At 42.9% G+C, this 15,804-nt stretch overlaps 1 protein-coding gene across 1 annotated transcript in view; it reads left to right on the top strand.

Annotated features, from left to right (window-relative positions):
* LOC139570412 (ubiquitin carboxyl-terminal hydrolase 31-like) overlaps window positions 1–14,636 on the top strand; it is a 26,867-nt gene extending 12,231 nt beyond the window's left edge. Inside the window, exons 6-16 of the mRNA XM_071392261.1 lie at window positions 3,433–3,580; window positions 4,022–4,205; window positions 4,390–4,501; window positions 4,591–4,685; window positions 4,940–5,017; window positions 5,319–5,448; window positions 5,529–5,648; window positions 5,947–6,172; window positions 6,837–6,995; window positions 9,387–9,539; window positions 9,841–14,636. Coding sequence (XP_071248362.1) covers window positions 3,433–3,580; window positions 4,022–4,205; window positions 4,390–4,501; window positions 4,591–4,685; window positions 4,940–5,017; window positions 5,319–5,448; window positions 5,529–5,648; window positions 5,947–6,172; window positions 6,837–6,995; window positions 9,387–9,539; window positions 9,841–11,429 — 2,994 coding nt within the window. The 3' untranslated portion in view covers window positions 11,430–14,636. The remainder of the gene's footprint in view (window positions 1–3,432; window positions 3,581–4,021; window positions 4,206–4,389; window positions 4,502–4,590; window positions 4,686–4,939; window positions 5,018–5,318; window positions 5,449–5,528; window positions 5,649–5,946; window positions 6,173–6,836; window positions 6,996–9,386; window positions 9,540–9,840) is intronic.
* The last annotated feature ends 1,168 nt before the right edge of the window (window positions 14,637–15,804 follow it).

A 15,804-nucleotide genomic window follows, 5' to 3' on the forward strand; every position in this document is an offset into this window, starting at 1 on the left:
ACCGACACCTGAGAATCCTGTGGCCCAGGAGACCAAAATACCCTCTGAACAGGTACCAAGTCCAATACCTTTCAAATCGAGCTTCAAAGTGTCAACATGTATACAGATGAACGGATAGGAGACGAGTGAAACGGTCAGCAATGATTGAAAATGCCCACCCTACTAAAAAGCCATCTTCAGCACTATTCAAACTGAAACATAAAATGTCAACACTAGTCAATTCAAAACTTGAGGCGTTGAGTAGGTATTTAAGTGGTAGTCATGCTCATTCATGATCAAAGTAGGTGTTTGTTTTTTAGGTTCAGCCAATGGTGGGGACTCGAGGCCCTTGTGAGCATCTTCGTTACAGAGAAATCTATTGTCTCAGCCTTCAACAATCCACTGTTTGTGTTTGATGTGTCTCCTAGAGTCATGATTGGAGGCTCAGATCATGTGATATTGTTTGCTCATCCTATTTTAAATGGTCCACTACTCTGTATAAATCCTGAGTTACTGTGTAATAATTCATGTGTGTTAATCAATCTTATGAATCTTATATGAATTTCATATGAATAAACCACACACCTCATGCCTAGCGTACCTATGTTGGCTCTTCAGTATGAAATTGACCCCCTTTTGAGATTTTGTAGCCCTTTACACTCGTGCCCATATACGAGTTGAAAAATGGCAGATTTGGGCACTGATAAACGCAGTAACATGCTACACATGACGTCAGAGCTCTGGCTCTGCGCTTCACAGTGCTGCATGGGTTTTGACTGACAGATGTTCTGAACTCGAGCACCTCGCGCGTCAAAAAGTTGCCCTCATCCCTCCTGCTAATTGGGCAACTTTTGTAAATGTTTTGTTGTCTGGGAAAAGTGAGGGAAATGCTGTAAATGAAAAGGACTCTATGTTTTTTGAAAGATGAGACCTTGAGGATTATAATAAATAGCGCTTTGATGTCATACAAGCATGCCAAATACCTGTGAGTCTAAATGTGCACTTCGCATTTTCAAATCATAAGAGTCATGTCAAAATCGGATCAAATACAATTTTATTTGTCACATGCTCCGAATACAACGGGTGTAGACATAACCATGAAATGCTTGCTTACGAGCCCTTCCCAACAATGCAGAGTTATAAAAAATTAAAAATATGAACACGAGGAATAAAATACACAATATACAGTGTCAGCGTTTATGATCACTATGTTTGATGTACAGTTACAAGATGAAATGGCGTCATACCTTGGGTTGTTCTGAACAGAATGAGTCTGTTTGTCTATTGTGAAGAAAAGTTGCGCGGCACACGCACCTGAATGCACTCGACTCCTTTCTAAGCTCACCAAAATGATGATCTGTTTCCCCGAATTGCATCGTGAAAAACGAACACTTTAATGTCGTTGTTTAAAACCTAGCTCGTCATGTTCGCAATAGAACAAGCTTTCAAATGATGCCCACCAGACCCAGATTGCGATTTATAATGGATCGTTAATTGTGTGATTGCAGGGTTGTGTTCCAAACAAAACGGCTACAAGTGGGCTTGCTCTAGTTCCTCAACGGCACAGCTAGGATAGCTCAAAACAGCACCTTATATACTGAACAAAAATATAAACGCAACATGTAAAGTGTTGGTCCCATGTTTCTTGAGCTGAAATAAAAGATCCCAGAAATGTTCCGTGTGAACAAAAAGCTTATTTCTCTCAAATTTTGCGCACAAATTAGTTTACGTCCCTGTTAGTGAGCATTTCTCCTTATCCAGGATAATCCATCCACCTGACAGGTGTGGCATATCAAGAAACTGATCAAACGGCTTGTGCTGGGGACAATAAAAGGCCACTCTAAAATGTGCAGTTTTGTCACACAGCACAATGCCACAGATATCTCAAGTTTTGAGGGAGTGTGGAATTGGCATGCTGACTGCAGGAATGTCCACCAGAGCTGTTGCCAGAGAATGTAATGTTCATTTCTCTACCATAAGCAACCTCCAACGTCATTTTAGAGAATTTGGCAATACGTCAAAGCGGCCTCACAACCGCAGAGCACGTGTAACCACGCCAGCCCAGGACCTCCTAATCTGGCTTCTTCACCTGCGGGATCGTCTGAGACCAGAGACCCGGACAACTGATGAAACTGGGGGTTTGCACAACCAAATCATTTCTGCACAAACTCAGAAACCGTCTCAGGGAAGCTCATCTGGGTGCTTGTCGTTCTCACCAGGGTCTTGACCTGAATGCAGTTAGTTCAGTGTCGTAATCAACGTCAGTGGGCAAATGCTCACCTTCGATGGCCACTGGCATGCTGGAGACGTGTGATCTTCATGGATGAATCCCGGTTTCAACAATGAACATAATTGCATTTTATCGATGGCAAATTGAATGCACAGAGATACAGTGACGAGATCCTGAGGCTCATTGTCGTGCCATTCATCCGCCACCATCACCTCATGTTTCCGCATGATAAAGTCACGGCCCCATGTCGCAAGGATCTGTACATAATTCCTGGAAGCTGAAAATGTCCCAGTTCTTTTATGGCCTGCATACTCACCAGACATGTCACCCGTTGAGCATGTTTAGAATGCTCTGGATCGACGTGTACAACAGCATGTTCCAGTTCCTGCCAATATCCAACAACTTCGTACAGCCATTGAAGGGGAGTGGGACAACATTCCACAGGCCACAATCAACAGCCTGATCAACTATGCGAAGGAGATTTCTCGCTGCATGAGGCAAATGGTGGTCACAGCAGATACAGACTGTTTTTCTGATCCACACCCCTACCTTTTTTTAAGGTATCTGTGACCAACAGATGCATGCATATCTGTATTCCCAGTCATGTGAAATCCATAGATTAGGGCCTAATGAATTTATTTCAATTGACTGATTTCCTTATATGAACTGTAACTCAGTAAAATCTTTGAAATTGTTGCATGTTGCGTTTATATTTTTGTTCAATGTAGTAACTGGAGACACCAGTTAGTCCTCTCACTCAAACCCTTTTAGTTTTTTTTCTTATGTTCCACCTACCCAAAATTTGTAGCATGTTACTGAATATATCCAGAATATTTTCAGATTTCATAATGAGCAAATGCGGCGAAAAGTACAGTAAATGTAAAATGCACATAAAATCAACAGTGTAATGTTTGGATTTCGTCTTGTCAGGTGAACTGTTGTGTCCTCACCTTTGGTCTAATAATTGTCCCATAATCACCTACAATGTTCCCTTTCAATTGCTACCATGGTTACGCACATGCTTTTCATATTTCTTCTGTAAGAAACATTTCAATTTAGCCCTATCCATATAGGCCAGTTCCCACATGTGTAAAGGTTTAAACCTTTGTGAGACCTTCCTCGATGGAGGCCAAAATGTTACTGGAGGCTTAAATCTTAAATAGAACTTAATTGAATGAGATTAACCCTATCTCTGTTAATGATCCGTGTGTGTGTGTGTGCAGATTGTCCTTACCGAAATGTACTCCGATGGCTTTCACCGCTCCTTCTGTGACGATGATGACGACCTTGAGATCATTCAAGAGAGCGACTCCGTATTTGCCTTTGAAACACCTGAGTTGTTTAGACCAGAGCAGATCCGGTCTCAGCGAGGTTTGACTTCATGTTATGATTCCCCCGTAAATCAGTTTAGCTCTGGGCCGTATTAGGGCGGTATGAGTCTAGATTAGATTACAAATGGATTTAGCAATTGGATTTAATAGGAAATCATGTTTCATCTGGATGTGATTACCTATGTTCACCCTCACTGCATATGCGTGTACAGTATCTTTTGGACCCAGGAAATTTATCCCAATAAGAACTGGGTATACAGATATGCCTCCCTATGCCAGAATCCAAGATATGGCGCAGGTTAACAGCCTTATTCAACAAACTTGCATCTCACTGACCTGTAGCAGGCTTTGATCTTTGTTTCATTAAACCTTACGATAATGTGACCGCAACCGCAGCTTGGGTAGTTTCGATTTAGAACTCAAAAGTTTGTTCATATAGTGCTGTGAATACATTTACAGTATATACTGCAATGTGTTGCAGGAAGTCCCCATGCTAATCTGAATCAGAACAACTTGAAGTATGGGACAGACAACAACAGGCTACAGGTGTCAACAAAAATGGAAGAGTCAGTGACTCCCCCTCCGAGCCCCAATAAGATCAGCGGGGCTGACAAGATCATTCTGCTGGTGTGTAACAGAGCCTGTGCTGGACAGCAGGGACGCAGGTACACAAAGCAACTCCTCAAGATTTCAACATGAAACATTCCAGTTTAATGTGGTGAAGCAAAGTAGCACCAGGAAAATATGATCTCAAGGAACATGTTCATACAGTGGAGATGAAAACTAATTTGATATAGTTATGATGGATGTGGAAAATCTTGTTCTTCACCTTGTCTATGACGATTCTAGGTTCGGTCATCCGTTTGTGCTGTATCTGGAGCGGACTGTCACCTGGGACATTCTGCAGAAGGAGATCCTGGAGAAGATGCGTCACCTTTTGCGTCCTGGGGTCTTTGTCCAGGTAGGTGCAGGTTATCCACACAGACACTCATTCAACACAGGCACACACACATGTACACGGTGTAACTAAAGGTATTTGCCGTCCCTCAGGTTGGGCCCTTCAGTTTGCGTGTAGTGGGGGTGGTTGGAATCACGTATCTCTTACCTCAAGAGGAGCAACCACTGTGCCACCCCTCTGTGGAGAGGTAATGTCACCCAGCGCCACCAGAGGGCGCTTGTCTCTCACTGATAGAGGACAGGTAGCAAGAGTTAGTTTAGCAAGTGTTCAACCTTTCAGCGTGTTTAGCCTTTTGTTGAACCCTTCCGTGGTTTTTCACACGTGTTAAACCGTCTGCGTTGTTGTTCGATATGTAGCGTACCCTGTTTTCCACATCGAGCTGTCATAGGTCTCAGAGATAACGTTGCGTTGATTTCCTATTTATCCAACGTTTGTCTGCAGAGCGTACAAATCTTGTGGGCCAGGAGGTCCCCCACATGTCAAGATTGTGGTGGAATGGGACAAAGAGACAAAAGACTAGTAAGTGTAATGAGACACACACAAAAAAAAAAATGCTGAGAGGGAAAGACACTCACCTCTCATCATGATCCAGTGCACACATTTAGCATTGACTGGCAGTCACTCATACGGTGAGAAAAATAGTTTTGCTCTTTGAAGAGAATGTGAATGTGAATTCAAAGCAATTGTTGTGACTGAGGTGTCAGACGTTTCCCTAGTTTCTGTTTGTCAACACATTTCGAATAGAACTGTTCATGGTTTCCTTTGAAGCTTGTTGTGCGACCTCGGTGTGAACTGTGCATTTTGTTGTGTCTGGCTGCAGTCTGTTCAAACGCACCGAGGACGAGTACATCCCAGATGCTGAGAGTGTACGTCAACAGAAAGACGGACATCTGCAGCCTCAGATGTGCTCCCTCGCCCAGTGCTTTCAGCTCTACACCAAAGAGGAACAGGTACCGTGTGTACCCGTGCCTGTGTGTGTGTGTGTGTGTTTGTGTTTGTGTGTTTGAGAGCTCTGCTCTGTGTGTTTCAGCTTGCTCCAGACGATGCCTGGCGCTGCCCACATTGCAAGCAGCTACAGCAGGGCAGCATCAAGTTGAGCCTCTGGACCCTGCCTGACATCCTCATACTGCACCTCAAACGCTTCAGACAAGTACAGTACACTACAGACCACTACACTATACATCAACATCATTCATACAACTACATAATCAAAGTGTATAAGCTCAGTTAGCATTATATTACCCCAGGAATAAACTCAAAACAGTATTTAATTCCAAGTACATGTGTATCGATCGTATTACTAGTGTATGTCAACACTAATATTATGTTAATTTTTACAAGCTCAGTCAGCATTGTACACTCAACCAATCTGCATAGTAAGCATTCCACCCTCAACTAACATCATCAAATTTGTTGCTGTTGTGCGTGTGTGTATGGTGTCTTCTTAGGACGGAGACCGAAGGATGAAGATGCAGAACATGGTGAAGTTTCCTCTGATCGGGATGGACATGGCGCCCCATATGGTCAAGCGGAGCCAGAGCAGCTGGAGTCTGCCCTCGCACTGGTCACCATGGAGACGACCTTACGGGATGGGCCGCGACCCCGAGGACTACCTGTATGACCTGTACGCTGTGTGTAACCACCACGGGACAATGGCGGGAGGTCATTACACAGGTTAGCGAACAACACACGTATGGACACACACTCTAATATGTTCCTGCAGCAGTAGGGCTATAAATTGACAGGGTTGCTGGCTCAAATCCCAATGGGTTTACAATGCTGGTCTGCCCTTGAGAAAGCCACTTACTCCATGTACAGTACCAGTCAAAAGTTTGGACACACTTACTCATTCAAGGGTTTTTCTATGTTTTTACTATTTTCTACATTGTAGAATAATATTGAAGACATCAAAACTATGAAATAACACATATGGAATCATGTGGTAATCAAAAAAGTGTTAAACAAATCAAAATACATTTTAGATTTTAGATTATTCAAAGTAGCCACCCTTTGCATTGATGACAGCTTTGCACACTCTTGGCATTCTCTCAACCAGCTTCTTAGAAGAATCTGAAATATATAATATATCTTGATTTGTTTAACATTTTTTTGGTTACTACATGATTCCATATGTGTTATTTTATAGTTTTTATTCTACAATGTAGAAAATGGTAAGAATAAAGAAAAGCCCTTGAATGAGTAGGTGTGTCCAAACCTTTGACTGGCATCCATTTCCCTGCTCTTTTTTTAGAAACTCAAATAATTCAAATCCACTGAATTATCCAGTTAACATGATAATTGACTCTTTATCCCATCCGTATTATGTCCTCTTCTGCAGCTCACTGTAAAAACTCCATCGATGGCATGTGGTACTGCTTTGACGACAGCGATGTCCAAGCCATATCTGACGATGAAGTCTGCAAGCAGAACGCCTACATACTGTTTTATCAAAGACGGGCCACCATCCCGTCATGGTCTGCTAACAGCTCCGTTGCAGGTAAGAATATATGCATTTGTTATTTAAAAACGATTTAATTCATAATTCAAATCAAATCAAATTGTATTTGTCACGAATACAACAAGTGTAGACCTTACAGTGAAATGCTTACTTACAAGCCCTAACCAACAATGCCGTTTAAAAATAAATTACCAAAAAATCACCTAATAAAAAAAATTACATAAGAAATAAAAGTAACAAATAATTCAAGAGCAACAGTAAAATAACAACAATGCGGCTATATACAGGGGGTACCGGTACAGAGTCAATGTGCGGGGGCACCATTCCATAATTCTATGGGATGCAACGTTTTTCAAACAACAAGATGCAACAATGTCATAGATAGTCTGGAGCCCTGAACTAACTTTTCCCCCTGGTGGCACTGGTGCCACTAACTTTTTCACATGTTTGCAACAACCCTTGATTTGGTCGCATCAAAAACAATGAATGGCGTCACGCAATAGCAAAATGAGTAATCATCATGTTCATTTATAGTGCTTTATTAATAAGTGTATTAAACTACAGAAAAAATGTAACTCCCACAGCCAAGTTAAAGGGACGCTAAATGCGGCTAAACGGCTGTAGTCTGGAGCCATGTAGTAGAATACCTGGGTCTTATTTAGTTTTTGCCTCACATCCAATCTCCCTGTAGATGTCATGTCCTCCCCGACTGAGACACGTGATTTAAAATCATAGACATATACATATGTGCACATATAAATGTTTTTATACTGTATGTCTAATATATACATTTATGATGTGTATATACAGTTGAAGTCGGAAGTTTACATACACTTAGGTTGGAGTCGTTAAAACCTGTTTTTCAAACACTCCACACATTTCTTGTTAACACACTATAGTTTTGGCAAGTCGGTTAGGACGTCTACTTTGTGCATGACACAAGTGCATGACACAAGATTATTTCACTTAAGGACATAGACTTTGTCACAATTCCAGTGGGTCAGAAGTTTACATACACTAAGTTGACTGTGCCTTTAAACAGCTTGGAAAATTCCCGAAAATGATGTCATGGCTTTAGAAGCTTCTGAAAGGCTAATTGACATTATTTGAGTCAATTGGAGGTGTACCTGTGGATGTATTTCAAGGCCTACCTTCAAACTCAGTGCCTCTTTGCTTGACATCAAGCAAAGTAAACCTCCACAAGTCTGATTCATCCTTGGGAGCAATTTCCAAATGCCTGAAGGTACCACGTTCATCTGTACGAATAATAGTACACAAGTATAAACACCATGGGACCACACAGACGTCATACCGCTCAGGAAGGAGACGCGTTCTGTCTCCTAGAGATGAACATACCTTGGTGCGAAAAGTGCAAATCAATCCCAGAACAACAGCAAAGGACCTTGTGAAGATGCTGGAGGAAACAGGTACAAAGTATCTATATCCACAGTAAAACGAGTCCTATATCGACATAACCTGAAAGTCCGCTCAGCAAGGAAGAAGCCACTGCTACAAAACCGCCATAAAAAGCCAGACTACGGTTTGCAACTGCACATGGGGACAAAGATCGTACTTTTTGGAGAAATGTCCTCTGGTCTGATGAAACAAAAGTAGAACTGTTTGGCCATAATGACCATCGTTATGTTCGGAGGAAAAAGGGGGAGGCTTGCAAGCCGAAGAACACCATCCCATCCGTGAAGCATGGGGGTGGCAGCATCATGTTGTGGGAGTGCTTTGCTGCAGGAGACACGGTGCACTTCACAAAACAGATGGCATCATGAGGCAGGAGAATTATGTGGATATATTGAAGCAACATCTCAAGACATCAGTCAGGAAGTTAAAGCTTGGTCGCAAATGGGTCTTCCAAATGGACAATGACTCCAAGCATACTTCCAAAGTTGTGGCAAAATGGCTTAAGGACAACAAAGTCAAGCTGTTAGAGTGGCTAGCACAAAGCCCTGACCTCAATCCTATAGAACATTTGTGGGCAGAACTGAAAAATCATGTGCGAGCAAGGAGGCCTACAAACCTGACTCAGTTACACCAGCTCTGTCAGGAGAAATGGGCCAAAATTCACCCAACTTATTGTGGGAAGCTTGTGGAATGCTACCCGAAACGTTTGACCCAAGTTTAACAATTTAAAGGCAATTCTACCAAATACTAATTGAGTGTATGTAAACTTCTGACCCACTGGGAATGTGATGAAATAAATAAAAGCTGAAATAAATCATTCTCTCCACTATTATTCTGACATTTCACATTCTTAAAATAAAGTGGTGATTCTAACTGACCTAAGACAGGGAATTTTTACTAAGATTAAATGTCAGGAATTGTGAAAAACTAAGTTTAAATGTATTTGGCTAAGGTGTATGTAAACTTGCGACTTCAACTGTATACATACAGTATATGTCCTTTGTTTACCCGTCCCAGGTTCGACCAGCTCGTCTCTGTGTGAACACTGGATCAGCAGGTTGATAGGGAGTCGTCCTCCCAGCCAGGCCTCATCTGGCTCCTCCAGACGCACTTCGCTGGCCTCCCTCTCGGAGTCGGCCGAGTTCACTGGGGAACGCAGCGAAGACGATGGTGAGAAACAGCCTCTCATGCATATTTGTCAAGATGTTGTATTTCCGCTATATCAAATATGTTTGCACGATGATAGTACTTGGAACTAACCTAAAATTGCCTTATACTGTATATATATTAGCCTACTTTCAGTTGGTTTTGCAAAGCTGAACAATCTGTATCATTCTGTAATATAATGATATAATATCAGACTTTACTAGCTTGAAACCCACTGATAAAAGAGGTGATGAACATGCACTCAGTCTATTTCACTCCACACCAACGCTTTAGTTGTACATCTCTGTCCCCTTCTGTTGAGAAGGCTTCTCTACCCGCCCGGCGGTGCGGAGTATCCAGAGGCAGACCTTCTCCTCGCGCTCCAACATGGCCAGCCCTCTGGCCCTCAGCGAGAACGGCTCAAAGCCCTCCTGGTCCCTCTCCACCAAGCTCCATCTGCGCTCCAACTCTCCCTCGCGCTTCTCCCTGGAGTCCCACTCCTCCTCGCCCACCCTTGAGAGGATAGGCGAGGCGGTTGATGACAAGGTCTCCACCTCCTGCTTTAGCGGCTCGGCGAAACCCGAGGTAAGGGCTGGAGGTAAGACACCCCTGGTGGTGGAGGGTAATGCAGGTGCTAAAAGGCTCTTGGAGCAGGTGCACTCCAAGGCCATTCCCCAGGCTGAGCTGAGGAGCTCCAGCCCGGCAGGGGGTAAAAGTAACGTGGCTACAGTCGTGGAGCCAGGCAGCCTGGGTCAAGGAGCAATCGCTAAGGAGCCTAAACAACGAGGAGCAGGGGGAGAGGAGGGCGCTGGGGCGAGGAGAAACTCTGCAAAGACTGTTGAGTCCGAGAAGAGCCCCAAGAAGCACCCAACCACCCCCTCACCGTCCCCTTCCCACACCTCCTCTGTGACCCACGGATTTTCACCTTCTCGAACCCAAGCCAAGAGCGTGGCGGCCACAGTGTCCAACCCCAAAGAAAAAAGCGAGGGTGCTGTCAAAAAAAACAGCAAGACCTCCTTAGCCAAAACAGCCACCCCCACGAAAAAGGAGCCGTTGCAGACTCCAGAAACACTTCACCCTGAAACAGCAAAGCAAAGGAAGGGAGGCTCCCCCAGGTCCCAGAGTTCCTCGGCACACCCACCGAGGAAGACGTCGCCCAGAGGAACGGTGGAGAGGAGCTCCGCATCAGCGAGAACCAGAGCAGCCGAGAGGAGCGCCAGTCGGGAGACGTCGCGGACCACCTCAGTGTTAGAGAGGGGGGTGAACCACGGTGGTCCCTCCTCCAGGGCCAGTGGTGTGTCCCGGGGAGGAGAAGTGTGTGCCACTGGCCGGGGCGAAGGTAGGGCGGGGCGAGGGGCGGAGAGCAGGGCTGGGGGGAGGAGCACCAGCAGCAGCTCCTCCATGACCAGCCTACGATCGTCCAGTGTGAGCGTGGCACCGGCAGCGGCCTCAGCAGCGCCGCCCAGGGGACCTCGTAGGAACAGCAAGACAGAGGAAAAGGGACTCAACTTCTTCAAGAGTGCCCTGAGGCAGAAAGAGACACGCAGGTCCACGGACGGGGGAAAGCCAACCACGACGGCCAAAGCAGGGACAGGCGAGGCTAAAGGCAACTCAGAAGAAGGGGCTGGGGAGGAGACTGGAGAAGTGGCGGGGAATGGAGCAGCCAAGAGGGCCCAGCAGGGGAACCCAGAGGCCCAGATGAACACACCCTCGGTCAAAGACAAGGAATCCTCCAAGACGTCCAACCCAGCCAAGCACTCTATACTGTCCTCCGCCAAGTCCAAGTCCTCCGGAGCAGAGACAGGTGGAGTGGAGAAAGCCTCTGCCAACGGGAAAAAACCTCCTGAAAAGAGGTTGCCGCCATCCCGAAAGATCCCCATCAATTCTTCACGAACCACCCAGAAGTCCAAGTGAAATATCTTTGGGGACCCAGAATAATCGTTGAAGTGAAGCTCCAAGGTGTCTCAAAGATTGAACTACATCTCCTCTTTGGGAGCGACTTTCAGAAAAGCACCTCTGGCTTTTCATTGGCCCCAAATGATTGCAAGCTGCCATACATGACAATCTGTCCCTGTCCACTTTATTACATAGTAATGGATTGAAACAAAGCACTTTGTATGGATTGCGTTGTTAATTCTTTTTTTGAAAAATGATTTTAATCAAATGGATTATTATATGAACTGCACATGTAATGACATTTTTACCTGGTTCTTTAGCATACTTTGACAAGGTTCGTCTTGGGCAGACGTCAAAAGGAACTTGTGTAGCGAGCAAGTACATTTGCTAAGCAGTGTAAGGATGAGAAACCCTGTAAATCACACAATAGATCACACATGGAATACTACTCAGTCAACAGATGTAGTTAACGAGCAGTGTTTTACATCTCTGACTTCTTTGTACTTTTAAAACTTCTGGGTCCACTTTCAAATAGTTCAAAACATTCCACACCAGGCAGAGCATCTAAATATATGGAGTTATGAAACAAACGCCAATACCTATCATAATCCCAGTTAATAGCTAATTAGATACAGTATAGGTCAGTGGTAATGTATGTCAAATCTCATATTAAGAGCTATCAATGCAGGTACATTTGTAATCCCAAATTCACTGGTATTAGTTGTCCAGTACTGATAATCCCAGTTTGAGCAACTCTAATTCCAGATATAGATAATGAATAATCCCAGTCTAACAACTCTTGGTTTTCATTTTACTTAAACTCCCAGTATGATAACATAATCCCAATTTAACATTAGTGATTGTGCAACAACATTTTGCCAGCCTATGTAGGACATTATATGTATCCAGGACTAGAGGTGTGTGTATACCTGCCAATAGCATTAAAGGGACCCATTAGAAATATACAAGGAAGGTGACATCGCTCAATGATTTTGGAAGGTTGGGACTGTGGTTCTTCACTCTCCCTTTGGCGTTCCTGATTTGGAATAGTAGTGACATCATAGTGTGACATAATAGCCCCCCAGAGTGCCCGAACAACTCCACTCACCTCTGCCCCCGACTGGTGACCACTGTCACTGCGGGTGGTCAAGGCCTTACAGGGGACCACATTCAGACTGCCAGACATCTCGAAACATTCCTTAAGACGAACACAGGGTCGATGTGAGAGAAAAAAAGACACACTCAAGGCCATCAAAGACATTGCTAAAGACAATACATGGGGACGTCTTTATAAGATCACCATATATGGTGCGTTTGGATCCGCTCTATCCTTTTTCTGTTTTTCTCTGTGTCATCACAGCTTGTGCCTGTGCACATTTTGGCTTATGCGCTACCAAGCAGATTTCCCGCGTAGAATGCACTGACTTAGATTCAGAAAAGTGATCGTCATGATGAAATGTATGACAGCAATCTTTGCATGAAATTGCTTATGCATGCATTAAACTATGCAAGCAACACTTGCTAATGTCCACACAAGTAATACTGCTACTTTTGGATGTGTATATATTTCTAACTGTATATTTTTCCAAATGCCTGCATCAGAGAGCATGTTTAGGCATCATTCAATGCTTTATTTGCACATTTTCTTCAGAGTATAATACTTTTTTTTTTTTTTAATGAATTGTAGGTATTGCTCCTTCACCTTAAAGTAAACCAACTCACTTGCGAATTAATGATTTCTGTATTGTATTCATTTGACTCATGTTTGATTCCAAACAATTTAAGGGACACGCTACCCCATAGACCTCTGCAACCAAACATCTAATAACTAAATATAAGAAATACATTTGGAAACAACTAGTATGATTGTGAAATGTCACTTTGTCATGGTTTGAAAGTAGGTACTTTTCAGATGGTTTTAGTGACTGAATCCCCAACTAGTTTATATAATTCATTCATTCAAATAGCCAAAGACAATACACAAGATTATTTTCAGTGGAATACTTTATGAACCTGCTGTCTAAATTCTGGCTGTAACTATAATCTCCCAGATGTTTTTCAAAGTGAGATGATACAGTAAAGGGTGATACAGGGGTGACCTTTATCAGCATTACCTCTGCAACCACACTGCCTTCTGTTGCCTTGTTCAAAATCGCCCATCCCAAGGAATACCCTTAAAATATCACATATACACTGAGTGTACAGAACATTAGGAACACCTTCCTAATATTAAGTTGCACCTCCCTTTGCCTTCAGAACAGCCTCAATTCGTCGGGGCATGGACTCTACAAGGTTTCGAAAGTGTCCCACAGGGATGCTGGCCCATGTTGACTCCAATGCTTCCAACAGTTGTGTCAAGTTGGTGGAATGTCCATTGGGGGGTGGACCATTCTTGATACACACAGGAAACTGTTGAGAGTGAAAACCCTAGCAGAGTTGCGGTTCTTGACACACTCAAACTGTTGTGCCTGGCACCTACTACCATACTCCGTTCAAAGGCACTTCAATCTTTTGTCTTACCCATTCACCCTCTGAATGGCACACATACACAATCCATGTCTCAATTGTCTCAACACTTAAAAATCCTTCTTTAACCTGTCGCCTCCCCTTCATCGACACTGATTTAAGTGGATTTAACAGGTGACATCAATAAGGGATCATAGCGTTCACCTGATCAGTCTATATCACTGAAAGAGCAGGTGCTCCTAATGTTTTGATATATTTGATAGATTATATTAAATTGAATATCTGCAGATTTCAACTATTGTAAGACGTATCTTTTTTTTCAACCTCGCGATTAGCTGTTGAAATTCTGATATCTTCCCCTTCCCATCCTTGAGTACAATGGTAATGGTGATTTTAAGTAGGGAGGCTGTTTTGCTCTGGAGCACTAGCCTTGGTGGTCTACATACAGTACAACAGAAAACAACAGAAAAGCTTCAAATCATATCATGATTATGTTCAAGTGGAATGGGACTTCAATAGAGTAAAAGGTCAAATGTAAGTCATTATTTATTTTCGGCAAGCGCATGAGTGTCACTTTTTTTTTTACTAACATTTTTTTAAGTATGCACTTTTAATGACTCAATTCTGAAATATTTTTTTTCTTCATATTTTTTAAGGATTCATTACTTCAAAGGGAGAAAGCAATGTTTGTATATGCCATTGGTTTAGCAATGCAACAACAAAAAGATGTCATATAATAAAAAATAATTGTTCATTTTATATTGCTTTGAATGGATTTAGTTTTGTTTGTTTGTTTATCATTACAGTTCTGGTTTCATCCACTTGGTGGAGCAAACATTTTCCATTACTCCAAATTCTACTGCATGCCAGTTGATGACTTGGAAATAAAGTAACCACAAAACCGAATTTGCCCTTAAAATCTAACTTTGAGTGAATCTCCCTTTATCATGACATATCATTCTGTCCAATCTAATGTTGTCACTGAGGGGGATGACAGTTGGTGTATTAAACTACAGAGGCATCATTTATTTATAGCTGATTGAATTATGGATATATTAGTTTTGCCCAAGGCTGGGGGGTTATTAGGAGTTAATACACCCTCTTTGTCTCTTTTCCCCTGTAATTTTCATCTATTTCAGGAATGTTTTTTGTGCTCTCTGTTTCCACTTATTCCTCTCTCGGAGGGAGAAAGGTGATGAAATCCAACCTTCAGATGAAATTGCTTATCGGGGCTACAACTAGGTCTATTTTTCCACCACAGTCTCGCTGCCTAGGAAACATCAAATATCATTATACTCTATCAATAGCATTGCTGATCTACCAAATTGGAATAGCGAAACAAATAACTAAATAAGAAAGAAAAAAAAAATATATGGGAAAAGTATGCAAATAAATAAGATTAATAAATAAATAAATAATGATTAGTATACATATAACCACGTCTCTGTTATCTCTCTACACAGATAATATTCTTTCGTGGGGCGGTGACAGTAAAAACCAGCAGATGTTTTCTCTGAAATCAGAAATATGAGCCACAGCAGCCAAGTTCTTCTAATGCCGAATCAGTAATCTGTTGCCAATTGTGTGAGATCTAAGGGAACCCTATTAGCGATACCTAAGGAGAAGAGTTGTCGACTTTTTATCTTGATGTGACACCTGAACAATGACAATATCTCTCTTGTCTTCTGAACATAATGCGTTTAGTGTGTTGATTGAGGTCTAGGAATGCTTTCCCTGGGTTATTGGCCCGCAAATTCTAGACAGGCAATCTCATTTTATTGATCAGTCTTCTCCGGGTGTCCCCTGGGGCCGACTTTAATCCTTGATACTGCTGTTGAGAGACTCCATTTTAAGACACTCTCGATGGATATAACTCCTGGAACGTTATTAGGGTGGGGAATAAAGACGGCTAGAGGTGGAACAGGCT

This window comes from Salvelinus alpinus, chromosome 3, assembly GCF_045679555.1.
Source record: "Salvelinus alpinus chromosome 3, SLU_Salpinus.1, whole genome shotgun sequence".
Taxonomy (NCBI): Eukaryota; Metazoa; Chordata; class Actinopteri; order Salmoniformes; family Salmonidae; genus Salvelinus; species Salvelinus alpinus.